Source organism: Symphalangus syndactylus, chromosome 5 (assembly GCF_028878055.3).
Source record: "Symphalangus syndactylus isolate Jambi chromosome 5, NHGRI_mSymSyn1-v2.1_pri, whole genome shotgun sequence".
NCBI classification, from domain to species: Eukaryota; Metazoa; Chordata; class Mammalia; order Primates; family Hylobatidae; genus Symphalangus; species Symphalangus syndactylus.
Window position 1 is genome coordinate 39,586,878 of NC_072427.2, and position 15,919 is coordinate 39,602,796.

Below are 15,919 nucleotides of genomic sequence, written 5' to 3' on the forward strand. Positions count from 1 at the left end.
CCAGCCAGTGCTACTTTTTTTTAAAGTCTTCTCTGCAGTCCAAAGGCAGTGCTACTCTCATCTAGTCAAGGAAAGGCACAGGTAGAAGGCCAGTGCTGCCTGTTGGGTAACCATGTTGGAACCACTGATCTCAAATAGCACATTTAGAATTGGGACAAAGTCAAGTCCACTCACTTGTCTGGTGATTTTGAACTAATCACTATTCCTCTCTGAGCCTCAGTTTACTCTTCTATGACATGAAGAGGTTGGGCCTAATGATCTCAGGGACCCTTTCAAGCTCTGACACTCTACAATGGTAAATCTTGGGGTGCGGCATGGAAACATAACCAGCAATTTACTGGCAGCAACAGCTAGGGACACGTGCAAACCACCAGGCATAGCCCAGGTCTGACAGCACCTGCAGAAGCAAACCAGTTTTTAAAAATCCCTTTTCTGAGCCCTAGAGAGGCAGTGAAAAGTTAATAAAACATTAACTGACAGAGGGCTGGATCTGGAAGAATGTTACCTGTACACTCCAGGAATGGGGCTGTTTTCAGATTTTCCCATGGTGATCATGCAGTACTATACAGTACAAGGCCCTGGAGCACTGGGCTCATGGCGTTCCATGCAGTCCAGGAAATGTGGGCCCACTTATGTACCTGGGCTGGGAGCTGTGTGTACCCATGCTGACCCACAGACATAATGTCCATGATGTCACTGATGTACAGCCCAAAATCTCATTTTTAATTTGAGATTAAAAATGAGACACTGATCCCCACCACAAAGCCCAACCTAGTGCTCTTCCTCTGAGGGCCATGTCAGTCTGATCTGAGGTGAGGACTAGAACTCGGCTCTTAGAACAGTGACCCAGAGCAAGCCCCACTCTGCAGACTGTCCCTGCTGCTGAGGGAATCAAGGGACCATTCAAGGGAGAGAGGAGACCAGCAGCTTGGCCTCCAGAGGCAGCATCCATTCCCTCTGAACAGGAAAGAGCTAGGCAGCAGAAGGGCTGTGTGCCAGCAGAGGCTGCAGTAGGACAACTGCCATGCAGCCAAGCCTCCTAGGAGGTAAGAATGGGAGGTAGGAGGTGGCAAAGAAGAAAGAGCACTGGGTGGGAAGGACCTGGGCTACTTTTCATCTCGGAGGCTCAATTTCCTCACCTGTTTGAAAAGGAACCAATTTGGCCTACCTCAGCAATGCTTGGGAGAATTGCATGGGAAATTAATGTGAAAATTTGGAAGAAAGCAATGCACGCTAGGAGACTGGCAATGGCGTATCTAACCTCAGATATCCCTTCCCTTAATATGACTACCACCCAGAACCATCTAGCCTAGGTCCCCAGCAGTAGAGGATGGGTGGCTTTTTTTCTGACTCCTACAAATGCAACATGCTCTGCCTCCCTCAAATCCTTAAGCAGCGACGATCTAATCCTGAAACTGCTTTTCTACACCCATGGTGCTTAGTATAAAGCTGTGCATATAGTAAAGAGAGGTAAATTAAACTCCCTAGTAGACTGAACCTGTGACAGGGATGTTGTTTTGTTTTGTTTTTTTTTTTTCAGAGTCAACCTCCGCCTCCTAGGTTCAAGCAATTCTCATGCCTCAGCCTCCCGAGTAGCTGGGACTACAGACGTGCACCACCATGCCCAGCTAATTTTTGTATTTTTAGTAGAGATGGGGTTTTGTCTTGTTGGCCAGGCTGGTCTCAAACTCCTCACCTCGTGTGATCCACCCGCCTCAGCCTCCCAAACTGCTGGGATTACAGGCATGAGCCACTGCGCCCAGCCACCTGGGTGTTTTCTTAAGATGAGCAAGTAAATTCCAAGGTGAAGGAAACCAGGCAGTACTTACCTCGTTGACTATGTAATCCAACAACTCAAAAATTGCCATGGGAGGTCGGCTGTCCATTCCATATGCTACAAATTTTACAAAAAGAAAAAATACTTCTCAGAAACAGATTACTTGTTAATATGAGGCAAGGGGTTGGGCATGGATCCCTGGGACCAGAACAGGGTCATGGACAATAAACATTAAACAGCCACAGATAAGGCTTGAACACAGAGGGGACCAGCAAAGGCCAGGGTACAAGTCTGGGCTCTGCCACATCTTAAGTTCGTAACCTTTGGCAAGTCAAAGTTCTGAGTTTTGTAAAGCAGAGACATAATAATTATGTCTGTCCTTTCCCCCTTCCTTCTATTGAGAGAGGCACACAAATGAGATAGCAACTAAATAACTAAAGGACTTAGTTTTAATTCTCCATGAAGTTGCGTTTCTTCCTTTTGTCTCCTAGAGTCACCAGGCCACAGCCACCAGCCCCTCCAATGACCTGCCGTCAGCTACCTCTAGCCCCCTCTGCTTTCCCCTTTATACAAGCTCTCTCTCATGCGGACCTCATGGAGGTATAGGGCAGGTATCCCTGGCCAGACAGGAGCTACATAAAAAACAGTTGACTAGGTCAGGCTATTCCCTGAGTACCAGGTTTACTTCCCAGTATTCACATTCAGAGAGGCAGGTGGTACTGCACAGTGTCTATCATCTTGGGAGTCAGACTTGGCCACTTACAAGCCTATGTGGCCTTCCAAGTGCACTGTGCCTCAGTTTCCTCATCTTTAAAATGGAATTATAATCGTGATCACAAATGAAATGCTATGAAAATTATATAATGCTAGGCAAATCCGTGGACACAGAAAGTAGATCAGTGGTTGTCAGTGGATCAGGCAGGGGGGAGTGGGGGATGGGGTTTCTTGCTGGGATAATGAAAATGTTCCAGAATGAGACAGTGGTGATGGCTACACAACATGGAACAATATACTAAAAACCAATGAACTACATACTTTAAAATGTGAATTTTGTCTTATGTCAATTCTATCTCAATAAAAAATAAATCTACCAAAAGTCATGATTAAAAAATTAGAATGCGGGCCGGGTGGGGTGGCTCACGCTTGTAATCCCAGCACTTTGGGAGGCCGAGGCGGGTGGATCACGAGGTCAGGGGATCGAGACCACGGTGAAACCCCATCTCTACTAAAAAATACAAAAAATTAGCTGGGCATGGTGGCGGGCACCTGTAGTCCCAGCTACTCAGGAGGCTGAGGCAGGAGAATGGCGTGAACCCAGGAGGCGGAGCTTGCAGTGAGCCGAGATCGCGCCACTGCACTCCAGCCTGGGTGACAGAGTGAGACTCCATCTCAAAAAAAAAAAAAAAAAAAAAAAAAAAAAAAAAAAAAATTAGAATGCAGCGGCTCACGCCTATAATCCCACCACTTTGGGAGGCCAAGGCAGGAGGATCACTTGAGCCCAGGAGTTCCACACCAGCCTAGTCAACGTAGCGAGACCTCATCTACCCAAAAAAATTAAAAAATTAGCCAGGCATGGTGTCGCATGCCTGTGGTCTCAGCTACTCAGGAGGCTGAGGCAGGAGGATCACTTGAGCCCAACAGGTCAAGGCTGCAGTAAGCCATGATGGCGCCACTGTACTCCATCCTGGGTGACAGAGCAAGACCCAGTATCAAAAACAAAACAAAACAAAAAAACCCCACAAATTAGAAGCCAGTCATGGTGGATCATGCCTGTAATCTCAGCACTTTGGGAGGCTGAGGCGGGAGGACTGCTTGAGCCCAAAAGTTCAAGACTAACCTGAGCAACATAAGGAGACTATGTCTCTACAAAATAAAAAACAACCTAGCTGAGCATGGTGGCACGTGACTGTGGTCCCAGCTACTCAGGAGGCTGAGGTGGGAAGATCACTTGGGCCTGGGAGGTTGAGGCTGCAGTGAGCTGTGATCATGCCATTGCACTCCAGTCTGGGTGACAGAGCCAGCCCCTTCCCTCCCAACCCCCCCAAATAAATTATAGCCTGTAGTCCCAGCTACTCTGGAGGCTGAGGGAGGAAGACTGCTTGAGCCCAGGAGTTGAAGACTGTGACTAGCCACTGCACTGGGACACAGCAAGACCCTTAATAATAAAAATAAACAAACACAAAAGGTTAGATAATGTATACAAAGTCCTAAGTGCAGTACCTAGAACATAGTACGAACTCAACAAATGTAAGAAGTTGTTGGTAGTAACAACACCCACCCGGAGACCCTTGCTGCTTCCCCCTGGCCCTAGCCTGGCATCCAGGGACAGACAATCAGTCTTGGCAGAATGTACAGAGAATCAGCCCTCCAGAAACCCCTGAAAGTAAGGGACCCTCCCCTCTGACAGTCCAAGATGGGGACACACCAGGCTACTCACAGCTAAGGGGCCTCCCGGGGGTCCTTGGCCTGGGTGGGGTCTCAGCCGCATCTCCCTCCACCTGGCACCCAAACATCAGCTCCAGCTCCTTGGCATCTGGAGGAGGGATGGGATACCTCCCAACCGCCATCTCTACCAGAGAGAGTCCCATGCTCCAGATGTCTGACTGCACAGAGTAATGAGTCCCCTGGAGTCTTTCTGGCTGCAGGAGAGACAGACAGTTATAACCACCTAACCTAACTTGGACTCCTGGGTCTGCTAATGCATTTTCTCTTCTGTCCCTTCTCAATAGTGCATATCCTATTTCAAGAGCTCCACTAACCTCTTGAATTTGGCCTCCGGCCTACTCCCAACATTGTGTTTACCAAATCCTAGCTGGCTTCTTTGGCTTTTACCCCTCATCCCTGCTCTATTTCTCCTATAATCTGGCCTAAATTGACAGACCACATGTAATCGGCTGGGCCCTGGCTGCCACTACAGCCTGTGGTTCCGGCTTTACCCAGCTTGGCCACAGTCTTGCATGCGCAGGGCAGCCTGTCCGAAGCCCAGCATGAGAGGCTCATCTTGTCACTGAATCTGAAACGTGAAGCTTATGGAATGCGAGTTGGGAATGAGGTGGTGCCGTGGATACATAGAACAAAAGATCTGGGGTCAGTGGGCCTGAGACTTAAATCCCAATTCTGGGACTTACAAGCTAAAGGATCCTGAATATCAGCCTCATCTATAAAATGGGGCTGCTGCTGGGCCGGGACGCAGTGGCTTACACCTATAATCACAGCACTTTGGGAGGCCGAGGCAGGCGGATCACATGAGATCAGGAGTTCGAGACCAGCTGGCCAACATAGCGAAACCCCATCTCTACTAAAAATACAAAAATTAGCTGGACATGGTGGTGCATGCCTGTAATCCCAGCTACTTGGGAGGCTGAGGCAGGAGAATTGCTTGAACCCGGGAGGCAGAGGTTGCAGCGAGCCGAGATCGCGCCACTGCACTCCAGCCTGGGCAAGAAGAGCGAAAACTCCATGTCGGAAAAAACAAAAAGGCGGGGGGTGGCTACTGCTGATGAAAATGACAGTAACAATGACATAAGAAAACTCTATTTAGGATTACTAAGAAGATCAAATCAAATGAAAATGTATGGCCAGGTGCAGTGGCTCACGCCTGTAACCCCAGCACTTTGGGAGGCCGAGGTGGGTGGATCACGAGGTCAGGAGATCGAGACCATCCTGGCTAACACGGTGAAACCCCGTCTCTACTAAAAATACAAAAAAATTAGCCGGGCGTGGTGGCACACGCCTGTAGTCCCGGCTACTCGGGAGGTTGAGGCAGGAGAATGGAGTGAACCTGGGAGGCAGAGCTTGCAGTGAGCCGAGATTGTGCCACTGCACTCCAGCCTGGGTGACACAGTGAGACTCCATCTCAAAAAAAAAAAAAAAAAGAAAAAAGAAAATGTATGTCAGATGTTGTAAAATGCTATACAAATATTGGTTGATATTGGTGGGAAAAGCCAAAGAGAAAAAAGTATACAGTGCTATACAAAAGCATTATTTTTAATGAGCATTATTTGAAATAGCACATGTATTTCAAGAACCCTACCAAAAAAAGCTTTATTCCGGCCATAGTATATTCATTTAGACATTAACTTCTCCCGTAGCATTTTTCACTAACTCCAACACTGGACTATTTCGTAACTGACCATATAACCACAAAAACCCCAACCATTAAACCCTTGATTAGTAACTCCCAGGGCCTGTTAATGGATTTTGAACTTGAGAGTTGGCAGTCAAATGGCCCAGGATGCCAGCTGCTCAGTTATTAGACATTTAGGGAAGACGCAATGAGGAGATGACAGAGAAAGAGAGTTCCACTGTGGGTCACTGGAGGGGAGGGGTGGGGATGTGGGTCAGTGCCAGGTGAGTGATGTTGACAGTGGCTGGAGTCACAGTGGGGGGTAGGCGCCAGCAAGAAGGAATGAGGATGTGTTCACACTGGGATCTGGGCACAGGTGCCAAATCCTCCCCAAGAGGCAAATGAGGGTGTGCTGTGTAAAGGGCGTCTGCCTGGCAAGGGGGCAGCTAGCTTTCAATCCTGGCTCAGCAAGGTTAAGTAGGCAGGTTGCTTAACCTCCCTGAATCTAGACTTCCTCACCTTTAAAATGGGAACAATAATCTTTATTTCCTGGGACAACCACATGGATCAAATGAGACCTTCCAGGGACATGACATGTGCTTTGACAGAGAACACATAAAATGCTTTCTACAAGTTAAGATCTGAGCCTCTGCTCCTGTCCCCCCCCCACACGGGCCTGCACTCCCCGCCACTTCTGTAAAGACTGCCTACTCACTCCAACGCTCCTCCACTCTGCCGCACTTCAGCACTGGCCCAGACTCACGTTTCCACCTTTCCAAATCATTCTCAGAAATGTTTTATCCATGTACCCTCCCACTCAGCCAACTAAACATCTACCCACTTGCCAAGCATTCCCTGAACACCTACCACATGCCAGGCCCCATGCCAGGCACTAGGAACAAGAGAGACACCTTGTCCCTGTCCCCAAGGAACCGGTGGCATGAAGGAGGGAAGAAAACACACTGGTGCTGCCACAGTGTGAGGATGGCCCCACACAACGCTCTGGTGACAGTGTGAGCCAGCAGAGCCGGGAGCAGGAGGGAATTCCCCCAACACACGGTGTTGGCTGAAGTGGAGCAGAGACTCCAGCAAGGGGTCCAGTTGTGCTGCAGTTAGAAGGAGGGGTACATGTCTGACAGACATAGGAGGGAGAAAAGAGGCTGGACAATTCTGAACAGACTCTCAGGAGTTGGGAGCTACAAGATACTGGAAGGATGGGCTGCCGAGAAGGCAGGTTAAAAGCCAATGCTCAGGTTTCTACCTTGAGAAACCAGGGAGATGATGCTATCTATTTACTGCTAAGAGAAAAGGAGGAGGTGAGGTAGTTTGGGGTGGATCATATCTGAGCATCCTGGGTTTGTGGATCTGAAGATGATCATGTAGAGATGCCCAGAGGGGAGCTGGAGCTCACAATCCTTCAGAATGAAAGCCGCACTCTGGAGCTGGACAGTCCTTTCAGTGAGTCAAGGCCCCAATATCCCAGTTATGCTCCAAGGCCTAAGAAAGACCAAGACCATCTTCCCATTCAACTTCATCTCCTCAGGGCAGACCACTGTGCATCCTCCCTCACTTCTTGTCCCCTACCCAGCACAAGACTCTGGCTCCACAGGAAAGATACCCACTGGGCTCCTATCCCTGACCATACAAGAAGCTCAAGCAATGGAAACTTCTGTTCATACCGACATGTAGGACCTTGTGCCCACGAAGGAGTTGGCCATGGAGTCGATGAGCTGCCCGCTGACCCCAAAGTCACAGAGCTTGATCTCCCCACGGGAGTTGACTAGGATGTTGGAGGGCTTGACATCTGCAGGGAAGAGAAAATAGAAAAGGAAGGAACTGACACAGGTAGATTGGGGAAGAGAAGGGTCAGCATTCCACACAGACCAGCCCTGACCATGAGTCCCAGGACAATACCCCCATCCGCCATCAGAGGCAGCCCTTGATTTGCAAACACTGTACACCAAGGCCCTTTGTTCTGAGTTCAAGAAGCAACTTCAGGAGATGAAATGAGCAGCTGCTGTAGAAGTAGAACAGAAAGACAGTTGATTTCCACTCTCTAAGAATGCAGACTTGGCCAGATGATCCACAGGAAGGAGTCCGTTATCATCAACAGTCAGGATTTCAAAGTCTGTTGCTTCAACCACTCCTACTGGTAAGATATAGTATCTATGGTTGGATCATGAAGGAGGCAGAAAAAAACAAGTAATACGACCTATCTGCTTGCTGAGGCTACACAGGCTAGAAGGGGACAGGGTTTGGAGGGAATTCCCATTCTAGACTTCTGCACCAGGCACGGAGCATGTGGGTCTTTTTCTTATGAATATGTGCGGCAGGGGTGGAAGCTGAGTCATGATTCCATTCCGTTCCACTGGAGTCACTCACCTAACAGCCTACACAGCTACATCTACCCTGCCAGTCAAGGGGAACCCCTTGCTACCCGGAGCTGGAACATGAGAGGCCTTAAAGCTGCTCCTCAGAGTCAAAACGATGCCCCCATCCCCCTTCCTTGCACTCTTATTATCACCCCATCCCACCCATCCGGTCACTGTCACAAATACCAGTACATTGGCCCTTAGTTTGCAGAGACCTAAATTTCCAAACATTTTTTCTTCCGGTGTATCCTCTGATTCATACAACTGTCCTGTAAAGTGCACAGACCAGGGTCAATTATCCTCATTTATAAGTGAGAAAGCCAAGGCTGGGACTTGGTGAAGGCCCCTGGAGCAGGGCTTTGTGGAGCAGACATCAGCAAACAATGAGACTCACTTTGAGGGCGGACCACATCTAGGAAACATCTTAAACCATGACATCCTAAACCTATATGGTGTCTATATTAATAGTCGTAATATAGACACCATATAGGACATCTAGAAAATCACAGAAAAAACCCAAACCTCCTATAATACAACCCAGCAGAGCCACTAATAACGTTTATTTTTGTCTTCGATACTGTGTTATATGAATGCATTTATTTATTATTATTTTTTTAGACACAGAGTCTCACTACATTGCCCAGGCTGGGCTTGAACTCCTGGGCTCAAGCAATACACCTGCTTCAGCCTCCCAAGTAGCTGGGACTACAGGTGTGAGTCACCATGGCCAGCTATTTATTCTCAAACAGGTCTATTTAAGTATCTTTCCAAGGACAAATTGAAAAACAAAAGCCGGGCAGTGCCTCACGCCTATAATCCCAGCACTTTGGGAGGCCAAGGCAGGAAGATCACCTGAGGTCAGGAGTTTGAGACCAGCCTGACCAACATGGTGAAACTCCCATCTCTACTAAAAATACAAAAATTAGCTGGGCGTGGTGGCGGGCACCTGTAATCCCATTTACTTGGGAGGTTGAGGCAGGGGAATCACTTGAACCTGGGAGGAGGAGGTTGTGGTGAGCCGAGATCATGCCATTGCACTCCAGCCTGGGTGACAGAGCCACACTCCGTCTCAAAAAATATATTAAATAAATAAATAAAAATACAAAAATTAGCGTGGTGGCCCATGCCTGTAATCCCAGCTACTCGGGAGGCTGAGGCAGGAGAATCACTTGAACCTGGGAGGCAGAGGTTGCAGTGAGCTGAGAACACGCCACTGCACTCCAGCCTGGGCAACAAGAGTGAAACTGTCTCAAAAAAAAATTAAAATAAAAATAATTTTTAAAAAATCATGACCCTATAATATCCCAATGCCCCAACTCCACTTGGCCCCTCTTCATCTTCAGCCTGGGGGTAATTACCATTCCAGGCCAGCTCTAGCCTCTCTCTGCCCCAATCAGCTGCAGGAGGGCAGGACGTTGGCTGTCTGCCTCACCACTCTAAGCCCTGAGCCCAAACAGTATCTGACAGAGGGCAGGTGCTCCAAAAGCCCTTGTTGAATGAATGGTTCTAAATGCAGCATGGATACATGCATGTACACCCTGCACCACTGGTGTAGTCCTCCTAAGACCCAGCCCTCATCATGTCACTCCCCTACCCCACAGTGTGCAGACCCAAGTCAGGCTCTTCAGTAAAGGAACACAGGATACAAATCTTTGCAAACCCCTCTGCGACCCTCGCCTCCTACACATAGACTTTCAGAAGAGAGGTGCCAGAAGTAGCCTTAGAGGGCACCTAGTTCCTCCCCTTCACGACGGAAACAAAAAGTCTAAGGCCCAGCAGGGCATGGTGGCTCACGGCTGTAATCCCAGCACTTTGGGAGGCCTAGGTGGGCAGATCACCAGAGGTCAGGAGCTCAAGACCAGCCTGGCCAACATGGCAAAACCTTGTCTCTAGTGAAGATACAAAAATTAGCAGGGTGTAGTGGAACACGCCTGTAATCCCCAGCTACTCAGGAGGCTGAGGCAGGAGAATCGTTTGAACCCGGGAAGCAGAGGTTGCAGTGGGCCAAGATCACACCACTGCACCCCAGCCTGGGTGACAGAATGAGACTCTGTCTCCAAAAAAAAAAAGAAGGCTAAGGCCCAAGAGATCCAGCAACTTGTTCAAAGTCACACAGCAAAAACTGGGTAAAGCTGAAAGCAGATCCCAGGCCCTCTGACACTTACACCCGTCCTCTTCTACCCACCCTGCTGCCATGCTCTAATGGTCATCACCTACTGTCCACTGAACACCTGCTACCTTACCTGTGGGCTCTGTGTGGGCAGTCAAGGAACTGACCAAGTCCCCCACTATCATGAAGCTTAAATTTTAGTGTGAGGAGACAGACAAATCAATGAACAAATGTGTAACATCAGGTGGTCTTAAGTGGCACAAAGAAAAATATAAAACCCAGCCAGGCGCAGTGGCTCACGCCTGTAATCCCAGCACTTTAGGAGGCTGAGGAAGGCAGATCATTTGAGGTCAGCATGGTGAAACCCTGTCTTTACTAAAAATACAAAAATTGGCTGGGTGTGGTAGCACATCGCCTGTAATTCCAGCTACTAGGGAGGCTTAGGCAGGAGAATCGCTTGAACCCAGGAGGTAGAAGTTGCAATGAGCCGAGGTCGTGCCACTGCACTCCAGCCTGGGCAAAGAGTGAAACTCCGTCTCAAAATATATATATATATACACACCTGTGTATATATATGTATATATTATATATGTTAAATATATATATACAGATATAGATATATAATATATATTATATATATCTATAGATATATCTATATATACAATATATCTATATATTATATATAACATATATCTATATCTATATATATATATAGATAGATAATAAAACCCTGTGAAGACAGAGAGAGTAAGGGGGTACTGCCGTGACAGGGTGGCAAGGAACGGCCCTGTGAGGAGAGGACATTTGAGCAACGATGTGAACAGAGAGAGGGAGCGAGCCACGCAGCCTCTCAGAACGATGGGGAGATTCTGAACTTCGGGAGGAGAGGGGCGAGCTCTGTTCTTTCCCTGGGCCTAGTGTTAGGACAGGGCCCACAAACACTTCAGCCGAGGCATGAGTCCAGCAGTTGCTTGTTGGAGGTGTACATCCTCATCCCACCATGCCCATGGTCCCTCAGAGGACAGGTGTTGGGTGCCTGGCCCCTGGAGGTCAGGTGCTCAGGATTTGGAAAATGCTGCTGAAAATGGAACGAGACTGAGAAGGGTAAGGGGTGTGACAGCGCCTGCTGGGGCGGCACACCAAGGTGCTCCAACACAAGCCCTCTTCCACACCTCCCACCCAGTGCCATTGCCTCTCATCCATGCCAGGCCACATGGCACCAGGCTCCCTCACCCAGCCCACACTCTCCCCATGGGCTGTTTAGGCATGACCTGTTAAGCCTGTTTTATAGTAAAAGAGCAGCACTGGCTAGTGAGACGGAAGCCCTGTGTCAAATCCTGACCCTGCCACTTACTCTACATGCAGCCCTGAGCAAGTCACTTGACTTTTCTGGGCCATGGTTTGCCACGATTGAAACAGTCACAATGGCGACTCTCATACCATCACAAGTTACAGACCAGGATTAATGTAATAAGGCATGGCATATAAGCAGCACACCATGTTATAGGAATAGACAATGATTGCTTCACAGGCTGCCCTCCAAGATCGGCAGTTCACAGAACCAGACACCTCTCCTTCCCCACAAGAACACAGTCTCCTCCACCCAGTCCAGCAGCTTCTTCCTCTGCTGGCTCAGACACCTCTTTTCAGACTACAGCTGCTGCTCAGGCATGGCTGTGCTGCCTCTAGCTGTCCTTGTATCTGATCTCTATTCACATGGCAAGCAAGCCTCCTTTTTTCAAACTTACATAACACAGCTTGCCGCCATCCCTGGCTGTCAGCTCCAGCTTCTCCCACCCGCTCCAGGGAAAGACACTGCCTAGGAGGCAGCAGAGATGGAAGGGGTTGGAGGAGGAGAAGGGAAATTCTGAGGGGCTTTTCACTGCTAGACCACATTGGTCCTCGGAGCCAGATCCCGGAGGGCCTCACAAAAAGCCACCTGGAAACCTGGGCACATGAGATCACTGAACCCCAGAGCACACTGCTGGAGCCACCCAGGCTAGGACATCCCTCTTGCCCCTGCTCCTGCCACACCCAAGTCTAGCTCTTCTCTGGGGACAGGAAAGAGGTACATGATGGCAGACAAGTCCAGAGAGAATTCATTTCTTGATCTCCCTCAGCACCCCACACTTGCTTCCCACAATAGCCAGGCCCTTCACACACTGTTCCTGTCTCCAGCATCTTCTCCCTCCACCCGCCTACATAGAAACCAGCACTCCTCCAGTGGGACAGCCCCTGCACAGAGCCTGCCATGGCTCCCCTCTGCCTCAGAGCACAGTCCCAAGCCCCTCCGCCCGCCTTTCCATGCCCTCCACTGTTTCTTCCTTTCCTCTCCAACTTCACACCAAACACGTCTCCACATCCGCTTCCTCCTGGTTGGGGCTGGCCTGCCTCTCTAACTGCCCCTGTGTAAGAGTCTCACCTTCTCCTGTGCTGGTCCTTGCATCTAAAGTCTTCCTTTCAAATCACCCTGTCACCTCTACTCCTAGGTGCCTAGTTCTTCTGAATCCCCTTCCCAACTTGGGATAATGCCCTGTTCCTGGAGTCCTGGGAGGATTAACTGGGCTTCCTCTCACATTCTCCTAGCAGAGCCCTCAAACATTCAAATCACAGGCCCAGTCCTTCTCTACTTCCTGAGGCCACCTCTGGGCCTTGGGTTCTCTTTCTGATCCTTTGATAACCGAAAGGTGATGCTGAGAGGTCCCCCAGCAGCTGGTTGGCCAGGCTGCATTCTGGAGGAAGCATCAACAACCCAGGCTCGTAAGCTTCCCTAGGAATCCCACAGGAGGCTGAGATCTAATAACCCCAATTCTGCTCAGCTTCTGTGACAATGAGTATGGGTAACCCCTCCTTCCTCAAAAATGAACAAGGAGGTTTTATGAAAAACTCAGAAAGTATGTTCTTCGCTATTTTCTGTCCCAGAAATAACACTATTCAAAGCCTCCTGATTTTTCCCTCAAGAGCACACATTTTGAAGTTTAACTATTAAGTATTTTCTACCCCTCCAAAATAAGGTGTTTGAATAAAACAATTTAGGGAGTTACTTATTTATTCTAGAAACACAGAGTATCTGCACTGAGCTATGAGTTAAAAGGACACAGGGATTGTCACCATCAGGGGAGACAGAATCCAACAAATGACAAGAACATGTGCACGTGTAAGGGAAAGATGAAGATGTGGTCAAGGCCCCGTGGACTCGTTCTAAATTCTTCCAACCAGGTGGGATGGGTGCCACCCACCATCAGATGATAGCCTGAGTAGCTGACAAGGCCCTGGCAGGCAGATGAACCAAGGTGAATCTCGGCCTTCTATGTGTTTCCACTATATCCTAATACCTTCATTTTGTTTGGTTTAGGCTAATATTAAAAGCAGCTGAATTCCCTAAGGCAAGATGGAAGACGGTGGGGCTTGGGGGAAGAGAAAGGCAGAGGAGGGGTGGAAGTGGGGAGCCCAAAAGAAAGAGAAGAGGTGGAAGGAAGGAGCGAGGGGCTGCTGAGAAGCAAGCAGAGTGACACAGGGAAGCTGGATTCTTGCTCATCTGTGACAAAGGCTGAATCCAAAAGTAGATAAGCAACAGTTAAAGGATTTTTTTTAAAAAGGCAAATGAAGATTTTTTAAAATGGCAACTTTAGGCTTCAAACGACCTCTTCTTAGTATCCTTGGCAAAGCCTTAGTAACTCTCCCCACTAAAGATGAAGAAACAGGGAGAAAGGGAGCTGACCTGGATGAGTCAAATTGCACCCTCTACAGAGCCACCTCCAGCCATCCAAGGCCTCAGGGAGCTAATTAAGTAGCACAGATAATTAAAATTCTGAGAAAATACCCAACTCTTCAATTAGCCATTACCTGTAACCTCTTTTCCCCCATCCAAATTTCCTTCCCCAAGAGCATTGAAAAAAAAAGCTGGGATGCAGCTGAGAGACTAGGTGGGAGAATGAGAGGTGCAGGCGAGCCTAGCAGACCTACGAAGATCCTACAACAGCTCTGATTTATGGAACACCTGCTATGTCAGGCCTTTTAAATATACTATCCTTTTTTTTTTTTTTTTTTGAGACAAAGTCTTACTCTGTCACCCAGGCTAGCATGCAGTGGCATGATCTCAGCTCACTGCTGAGTGTTACCTTACAGTAACACTGTGAGGTAAGCATTATAAACCATTGCACACAGATGAGAAACACTGAGGCCTAGAGTAGGGAGGTGTCACCTGTCACAGGGTGGCACAGGGAGCTAACGATAGGGCCGACGGTTAGAACTCAGACCCCTGAGGGAGCGTTCTCTCCAGGATCTAAAAAATCAGGGCCCAGACAACAGGACTAAAGGCAACCCATAAGAAGCTGTACTCCAAAGTTTCAGAAGAGCTCTTATTGAGCTGTGGCCGGGGAAAGAATCACTCACATTACAGATGTAATGAGCTTTACTTCTGGGAACAAGGATTTGACTTGGGGCAGGCTGAAATCCCTGAAATTCAGTAAGGAGAGAATAATTCTCTGCTCCAGTTTAGTGAGTGAGCACGATGCTTCTTTCTCAGCTCCAGCCCATTATCCTTCTTGACAAGGCCAACTGCAAGAAACGTGCTAACAGCAGGAACCAGAGGTTGTTTCCCACCTCCTGATTAGCAACTGAATTCAAACAGGGAGCCTCCAGAGCATGCCTGCCAGGTCCTAACAAGCAACTATTTTTATCTCCCTCACTTTCAAAATTTTTACAACCAAGCCCAGAAACTGCATTTTAAGTTTCTTTTCTTCCTTCCCTTCCAAGCCTCATTAATTTTGAAATGCTTTCCTTCTCTACCCTCCCTACACCCCTCTCTGCCAATTCACTGCTCATCCCCTGACCCAGAGGGCCCACAAACTCTGACAATTAAACATGAGATGATGTTGCAGAAGTTTAGGATTTGCTTTTCATTAGCACACAACATTCCAATAAATCATCTAAATTTTTAGGCCAGGCATGGCGGCTCAGGCCTGTAATCCCAGCACTTCAGGAGGCTAGGGCGGGTGAATTGCTAGAGGCCAGGAGTTCAAGACCAGCCTGGGCAATGTGGCAAAACTCTGTCTCCACTAAAAATACCAAAAAAAAATTATCCAGGCATGGTGGTGTGCACTGGTAGTCCCAGCTACTCAGGAGGCTGAGGCATGAGAACTGATTGAACCCGGGAAGCAGAGGTTGCAGTGAGCTGAGATTGCGCCACTGCACTCCAGCCTGGGTGACAGAGCGAGACTTTGTCTCAAAAAAGTAAAATAACAAAGTAAATTATCTAAAATTTTAATACAAGATGTAACAAAAGCCAGAGCAAAAGGTATAGGGGGTACAGAGAGAAGAGAGGTGTAATAAAAGAAAGGAAAGAAGAGCAGTCAAGGGAAATGCTTATGAATCCCAGATTCCCTGACAGCACTCTTTGTTTTTTTTGGCTAGCGTGCAGTAATATGATCATGGCTCACTGCAGCCTCGACCTCCTAGGCTCAAGCGATCCTCCCACTTCAGCGCACGACACCATGCCTAGGTAACTTTTTCTTTTTTTGGTAGACAGGGTCTCCCTGCTTTGCCCAGGCTGGTCTCAAACCCCTGGGCTCAAGCAAGCCTACTGCCTCAGC

General features: G+C 48.4%; 1 protein-coding gene across 2 annotated transcripts in view; it reads right to left on the minus strand.

Moving 5' to 3' along the window:
* The window catches only part of MAP2K1 (mitogen-activated protein kinase kinase 1), a 102,018-nt gene that overhangs the window by 2,415 nt on the left and 83,684 nt on the right, over positions 1-15,919 (minus strand). For both annotated transcript variants that reach the window (XM_055278073.2, XM_063638948.1), the window contains 3 exons: positions 7,523-7,647; positions 4,215-4,416; positions 1,830-1,894 (listed from right to left, as the gene is read on the minus strand). In XM_055278073.2, coding sequence (XP_055134048.1) covers positions 1,830-1,894; positions 4,215-4,416; positions 7,523-7,647 — 392 coding nt within the window. The remainder of the gene's footprint in view (positions 1-1,829; positions 1,895-4,214; positions 4,417-7,522; positions 7,648-15,919) is intronic.